This window comes from Phalangium opilio, unplaced genomic scaffold (genome assembly GCF_054372755.1).
Source record: "Phalangium opilio isolate 3A_F unplaced genomic scaffold, DU_Popi_V2 ptg000060l_1, whole genome shotgun sequence".
In the NCBI taxonomy this organism is placed as follows: domain Eukaryota; kingdom Metazoa; phylum Arthropoda; class Arachnida; order Opiliones; family Phalangiidae; genus Phalangium; species Phalangium opilio.
Window position 1 is genome coordinate 4,374,988 of NW_028324177.1, and position 7,726 is coordinate 4,382,713.

Sequence of the window (7,726 nt, forward strand, 5' to 3'; positions counted from 1 at the left end):
TAGTTTCGTATCGTCAGCGAAAAGTAACACTTGGGCAGATTGCACTACTTGAGGAAGCGAATTGATAAGAATGTTAAATAATAAGGGTCCGAGAATTGATCCTTGGGGGACACCTTTTGCCACTGACGCCCAGTCAGACACTATCCCTTTAAGGACAACTCGTTGGGTACGGTGGGTAAGATAGTCCTTCATCCAGTTTAAGGCTTGACCAGTTATGCCAGCCAAGTTTAACGCTTCTAAAAGTTTGGCATGAGGTATTGAGTCAAAGGCCTTGGCTAGGTCTAGATATAGCACATCAACATAGTAACCCTCATCTAACCATTCAGTCCATTTATCAGTGGCTTGGAGAAGGTTAGTGGTGCATGACCTTTTCTTCAGGAAGCCATGTTGGGCTGTAGTAAAAAAGTTGGTTTGTTCTAGATGGGATATAATTTGACGTTGAACAAGAGTTTCACAAATTTTTGCAACAACGTTTATGGAGCTGATAGGTCGATAGTTGTTAGGGAGTACTTTAGGTCCTTTTTTTGTGTATCGGTGTTAAATTTGCCTGTTTCCATTGATTTGGGAGAAGTCCAATTGCAAATGACTGAGAGATTAATGTATAAATTGGGGAACACAGTTGAGTAGCAAGACTGCGCAAGATATAGGGGTAAAGACCATCGGAACCGGGGGATTTGTTCGTTGGAAGACTTTTTAGGATGGCATGGATATCTTGCTCAGTACAAGTAAAATCTTGAAGGCCAGGCATAGGTAACGGTGAATATGATGGCGCATTTGGATCAGCAACAGTGGAGGAAAAGTAGTTCATGCATTCTGATGGCTGACGTCAAGTGGCGTAAGATAAACGATGCCGGATGAATTTTGATGAAAGACAGGCAGGGTAATCGAGGATTGTTAGAGAAAGATATTTTAAGTAAAGTCCTCTATTGGTTCTCGAAGATCATGGGCCGAGGCGTGGTTGTTTTTTCGTTACTTTCAAGAGGCCAATGGAAAACGCGTCAAATTAAGTCTTGCCGCGGAAGAAGTAGCAGGACTTAACTTAAACTCGATTTTCCTTCATTGCGGTAGTCAGTTGTATGGACGCATATGACACCGCAATGAAGATCGATTCTTGGCTATCAATTGGATCAGTGTTACTTTCTTTTTCCATACTATAATCGGTAATGTTTTATTTAATTATGAAAAACTAAATTTTTGTTATAAATGATTCCGAAAAATCTTACTTGATAGCCAACTTAGAACCCGACAAGTCGGGTTCTAATGAGTCGAATTTGGTCTCTTCCCAGACTATTCCTGAGAAGAGCCAGATGGAACAATCGAATTTGGTCTCTTCTCACACAGCTTTTGCTTTGTGAGTCCACGATCGGCGGGTAAAGACATCTTCGTACTGGTACTGAGTAGTTTTATGGATAAGCGTCTAGTTAAACAACTGATAACTCTCTCTTTAAAACACGGTTCTTATATACTAAAAGATCGAGGTCAAATTTAATATTAGAAGAGTTCTCTAGGCAATGCTTTCGATAAATTTATTTGTTACCGACCCCCAATCTTTAATCTATTTTATTGGATGCGGTTTAATTAACTATTCACGACTTTCACGTAGATGCTGCAAGGATGACGACTTAAAACCTTCCTTGTTTTGAGGAAAATATTTTATTGGATGCGGTTTAATTAACTATTGACGTAGATAGTTCGAGGATGACGACTTAAAACCTTCCTTGTTTTGAAGAAAATAATTTATTGGAAGCGGGTTAATTAACTATTCTTCACGCGCATTCTTCATCCATGATGAGTCTACGAACATTTTTCTTACACAGTTCCGTCGCGTATCTTGCTTTCTCTAACGCCTCAGAGGCTCAGAGAAAAGGAATATAATTCAAAGAGGGTAAGTATTAATTAATGTTATTTAGTTAGATTAATTACTAGTAGGATTAATTGTCTCAGTCGCAGGAGTATGATGTGGGATTTTGTTACCGATGCCTTGATGTCTCGACGATACGGAATGAATTTACATACTGTTGAACAACGAGATAATCGCTGGATTTTCGCTGTTCGTGCGATAAATCAGAAAGCGTTTCAACCGCATCAGTCTGGACTTAAAGATCAATCCTGGGCCTTGTTTCTAGTAAGTTATGTCATTTTTGTTAAATGGTAGAGTTGGAAAGTCAATTAGTATTAATTTCAGGATTACGGGAAGTTGAAAGGACGTAAAAAACCAGAGACGTCGGAAGAATACACCAAGTTGAGGTCTAATTTCTTTAATGCCATAATCAGATGCGCTTGTGATGGGATCATCTCAAAAGTTGATCGGCAAACGGCAGCTGATCTTGGTATTACACTCTTTAAGGATTATAAGTACTTTATGTATGAAGGTATGTCAATAGCGTTCATTTTTTTTTATCTTGAATTTATATTTTATTTTCATTTAATTCAATTTTTTTTATTTTTAACTATAGGAGAAAATATTCAGAAATATGAACACCATTTCCCCATTGTTGATAGCAGTTGTAAGTAAATGTTTATTTATTTATGTTTAGGAGTGAAGTTCTAAACCTTTTTACTTAAATTTTTGGTCTTTCTCAAATTAATTCGCGACCCTTTTCAGAGTAATTCGCGACCCTTTTCCCAATAATTTGCGATCCTTTTCCCAGTAATTCGCGACCTTTTTCCGAGTAATTAGCGACCCGTTTCCGAGTAATTAGCGACCCGTCTCCTATTAATTCAGGTTAATTAACATTAGTCTCTTAAACATTTTCAGCTTATGCATACTCGCGCTACAACAACGGCAGCCAAGACTCGAATGATAAATACCCAAATCCTGATCGCGGCCAAAATGATTTTGAAGGTCCGTTGCCTCAAGGCGATTATCTTTTCAGCGTCAGTATTGACGAAAACGGCAAAGTCACCAACACAAAATTATTAGGAGCGATGCCAGATGGTTATGACGTTAACGTCAAATCTGTTGACGCTCCTTACGAGTTTGTCAACACCAAAAAAATGCGTTTTGAACGTGTGCAACAAAATAATAATGTCAACAATAACGACAGTAACTCTTCACATTCATCGGGTGAAGAATCTTGTAGTAGTGATTTAATCGTTGAGGAACAACGTGACGCTGGTGGTCAAATTGTTGCCAAAAATAGTACACCCATTGTTGTTAAATTAGATCCAGGTTTTATATTGACGAATTTTGGCGAATCTGGGGACGAAATAGGTCAAAATTTGGATGTAGATGGGTTAAGGGAGGTGAAAAGCGAAGTCCAATCTAATTATATCGCGAATGGACAAACTGTTCATGCTCAAAACGGTGGAATTCATAAAAAATGGGTAAATGGAGGTAGAAAACTGGAAAATGGATGTACCGGTAGAAACACGATAACTGTACAACCTCGTCAAAAAGTTAAAAATGGGCGAGTTCGTCTGAAATCTGTAAAAGGACAAACTCGCGAATATTCGGTTAACGGAACTTCTCGTAAAAGTTCTGTAAATGGTACAATTTCACTTTGCGATAACGCTTCCAAATATAGTGTTAAACAGGAGCAAGTTGATATTAGCTGATAAATTTAATACCTCACTTAACAGTCATCAGACACGCATTAATTAAATTTTCACTACCCACAATCAATGAATTATTAACTTTAATCACCATGATTTAATTTTGACATTAACAGTCACTGCTGTTTTTTGTTTTTTCACGAACATATTCTCGAAGTTGTAAGCTTTTAAAATGATTACGGGTAATCTATTTTCTTTAACGCATGAGCTGTATAAAATTTAGGTTAAATAAAAAATGGCATAGTACGCTATAAAACGACTTTTATTTGCTTAATTTGCTCCAAATACCCACCTTAAAACTGTTGATTTTCAAAGAAACACGCACTTTTACCGGAGCAGTAATGCGGTAGAATGTTGTGTCTCGTATGGTGATGTCATAAGCGGATAATATGGCAGCTTCCTATAATTACCGGACGAAATAACACACAGCGATGCATTAGCATTTTCACCCAGCACATCAGAAGACGTTTAAAAAAAAAATCTACAGTTTAAACAACAAAATAAGCAATTAAAACAAGCCTAATGATTCTCTTTAGGGAGAAACAACTTGGAAGTACTTTCCATAACGAATTGCCTTCAATAATTTAAGCGAGACCAACTTGGTCTAAATTATTTCAATGGTGGAAAAATTAAATATTTACATTGGGTTTTTATTTAGAAAGCTTTTCACGCCTGCGTATTTAAAGGTTGCCTGATTTGAATTCAGTTCACAATTGGTCAGTTATTTAGGGTAAAATTTAGGTAATACGCCAGCGAATGTTTGTAAATTTGTTCTAGTTTAGACCGTGCTGCTGACGCGGGTGTACCAATTTTTTCAAAATAGATCAGTACTTTATCCGACATTTAGATGTACAAAAACAACTAAAGTCAACTTGATAAAATACGTTCTATGTTAATGGAACATTTATATTCATCAGGGTTCGTTCGTTATGGTGTTAGAATTTTTCTATGCTAATGGAACATTTATATTCAACAGGGTTCGTTCGTTAAGGTGTTAGAATTTTATAATAAATGCATCCATTTTAAAAATCTTTGGGGATTTACATTTGCAAGTGTTTTTGGAACTATCTTGAGACATAGAACAAAAAATGTCCGTACATTCGCAACTAAGATCCAGAACACAATGCGCGTTATTTTTGGCTCAAATTTCCTTCTCCTCTCGTTCGCAAACGTCCTCGCATTGTCCGTTTTAACTTAAGACCAATCCCGGGTAACACTCACTGTACTGTTATCGGAAGATTTGGGAATGCAAACGGCTGTGATGTCGGAACAATTATCAATTTCCTCGATTTCGCATATATCGACGCACTTCAAATCGGAATAAGGGCAAAAACCAATGGGACATTGGCAATAATACGTTGCATTATTAGTTTCATTAACGTGACATTCTGCATTAAGATTCTGACATTGAATAGCCGCTTTTGCTTCGCAAAAGTCAACGCAAATGCCGTCTTGACTTTCATAGTGGCCAGCTAAGCATTCGCAGTAAAATGTAGTATTTTCCTGACTCGATACGGCGCATTCGGCTTTAAGCTCTGAGCAGGCATTATCTCCCATATTTTTACAAATATTTACGCATGTTTGGGGTATTATCCTCAAACAGTCCAGCGGGACATTCGCAGTAATACGTTGAGTTGTCAATTTCATCAACACGGCGTTCTGCTTTAAAATCCTGGCATTCACTGTCACCTTTCACTCGACAAATATCACCGCAAATTTGGTTTTCATCTTCTAATAGCCCGGCGGGACATTCACAATAAGAAACAAGATTTGCATACGCAAAAAAAAAACTTGGACATTGAGCTAAATAGAGATTTCTAATTTTATAAAAACATATGTAAAAGTCAATTATGAATTTGTTAGCGGGAAGTTTAACATTTTCTCTCCCCATTATACAAGGTGTTTTCGACTGCCATAAATCAAAATGTGTGTTCTTACTCGAAAACCTGAGAAACACGTGAAACAGTGTTACGATTAATTCATCATATAGGACATGTCCCTTTTCTATTTTTATACTAGAGCTTTTTTTGGAGTCTGTAAATAAGCTAGCCAATCATTTTTGACAAGTTATGTACTTTGAAATATTACTCTAGGGTAATGCAAAAGAAAAAAATCCTAATGTATTTGGAGCTGAAAGGCGAATAAAAACAAAGAGACAATAATAGAGAAATTTCTTGACATGTCCTATATGATGAATTAATCGTAACACTGTTTCACGTGTTTCTCAGGTTTTCGAGTAAGAACACACATTTTGATTTATGGCAGTCGAAAACACCTTGTATAATGGGGAGAGAAAATGTTAAACTTCCCGCTAACAAATTCATAATTGACTTTTACATATGTTTTTATAAAATTAGAAATCTCTATTTAGCTCAATGTCCAAGTTTTTTTTTTGCGTATGCAAATCTTGTTTCTTATTGTGAATGTCCCGCCGGGCTATTAGAAGATGAAAACCAAATTTGCGGTGATATTTGTCGAGTGAAAGGTGACAGTGAATGCCAGGATTTTAAAGCAGAACGCCGTGTTGATGAAATTGACAACTCAACGTATTACTGCGAATGTCCCGCTGGACTGTTTGAGGATAATACCCCAAACATGCGTAAATATTTGTAAAAATATGGGAGATAATGCCTGCTCAGAGCTTAAAGCCGAATGCGCCGTATCGAGTCAGGAAAATACTACATTTTACTGCGAATGCTTAGCTGGCCACTATGAAAGTCAAGACGGCATTTGCGTTGACTTTTGCGAAGCAAAAGCGGCTATTCAATGTCAGAATCTTAATGCAGAATGTCACGTTAATGAAACTAATAATGCAACGTATTATTGCCAATGTCCCATTGGTTTTTGCCCTTATTCCGATTTGAAGTGCGTCGATATATGCGAAATCGAGGAAATTGATAATTGTTCCGACATCACAGCCGTTTGCATTCCCAAATCTTCCGATAACAGTACAGTGAGTGTTACCCGGGATTGGTCTTAAGTTAAAACGGACAATGCGAGGACGTTTGCGAACGAGAGGAGAAGGAAATTTGAGCCAAAAATAACGCGCATTGTGTTCTGGATCTTAGTTGCGAATGTACGGACATTTTTTGTTCTATGTCTCAAGATAGTTCCAAAAACACTTGCAAATGTAAATCCCCAAAGATTTTTAAAATGGATGCATTTATTATAAAATTCTAACACCTTAACGAACGAACCCTGTTGAATATAAATGTTCCATTAGCATAGAAAAATTCTAACACCATAACGAACGAACCCTGATGAATATAAATGTTCCATTAACATAGAACGTATTTTATCAAGTTGACTTTAGTTGTTTTTGTACATCTAAATGTCGGATAAAGTACTGATCTATTTTGAAAAAATTGGTACACCCGCGTCAGCAGCACGGTCTAAACTAGAACAAATTTACAAACATTCGCTGGCGTATTACCTAAATTTTACCCTAAATAACTGACCAATTGTGAACTGAATTCAAATCAGGCAACCTTTAAATACGCAGGCGTGAAAAGCTTTCTAAATAAAAACCCAATGTAAATATTTAATTTTTCCACCATTGAAATAATTTAGACCAAGTTGGTCTCGCTTAAATTATTGAAGGCAATTCGTTATGGAAAGTACTTCCAAGTTGTTTCTCCCTAAAGAGAATCATTAGGCTTGTTTTAATTGCTTATTTTGTTGTTTAAACTGTAGATTTTTTTTTTAAACGTCTTCTGATGTGCTGGGTGAAAATGCTAATGCATCGCTGTGTGTTATTTCGTCCGGTAATTATAGGAAGCTGCCATATTATCCGCTTATGACATCACCATACGAGACACAACATTCTACCGCATTACTGCTCCGGTAAAAGTGCGTGTTTCTTTGAAAATCAACAGTTTTAAGGTGGGTATTTGGAGCAAATTAAGCAAATAAAAGTCGTTTTATAGCGTACTATGCCATTTTTTATTTAACCTAAATTTTATACAGCTCATGCGTTAAAGAAAATAGATTACCCGTAATCATTTTAAAAGCTTACAACTTCGAGAATATGTTCGTGAAAAAACAAAAAACAGCAGTGACTGTTAATGTCAAAATTAAATCATGGTGATTAAAGTTAATAATTCATTGATTGTGGGTAGTGAAAATTTAATTAATGCGTGTCTGATGACTGTTAAGTGAGGTATTAAATTTA

At 36.5% G+C, this 7,726-nt stretch overlaps 1 protein-coding gene across 1 annotated transcript; it reads left to right on the forward strand.

Moving 5' to 3' along the window:
* Nucleotides 1-1,955: 1,955 nt before the first annotated feature.
* Nucleotides 1,956-3,597, forward strand: LOC149666708 (uncharacterized). The gene is made up of 4 exons (XM_089841725.1): nt 1,956-2,125; nt 2,186-2,372; nt 2,457-2,507; nt 2,759-3,597. Exons 1-4 carry the CDS (start codon nt 1,958-1,960, stop codon nt 3,556-3,558), a joined length of 1,206 nt encoding a protein of 401 aa, XP_089697851.1. The 5' UTR covers nt 1,956-1,957; the 3' UTR covers nt 3,559-3,597.
* Nucleotides 3,598-7,726: the final 4,129 nt, after the last annotated feature.

Excerpts from the sequence above, each read along its gene's own strand:
- LOC149666708 (XM_089841725.1), top strand. The coding sequence starts at position 1,958 with ATGTGGGATTTTGTTACCGATGCCTTGATGTCTCGACGATACGGAATG. Across the intron at positions 2,126-2,185 it reads AATCCTGGGCCTTGTTTCTA|GATTACGGGAAGTTGAAAGG; the intron begins GTAAGTTATGTC and ends TATTAATTTCAG. Across the intron at positions 2,373-2,456 it reads TAAGTACTTTATGTATGAAG|GAGAAAATATTCAGAAATAT; the intron begins GTATGTCAATAG and ends TTTTAACTATAG.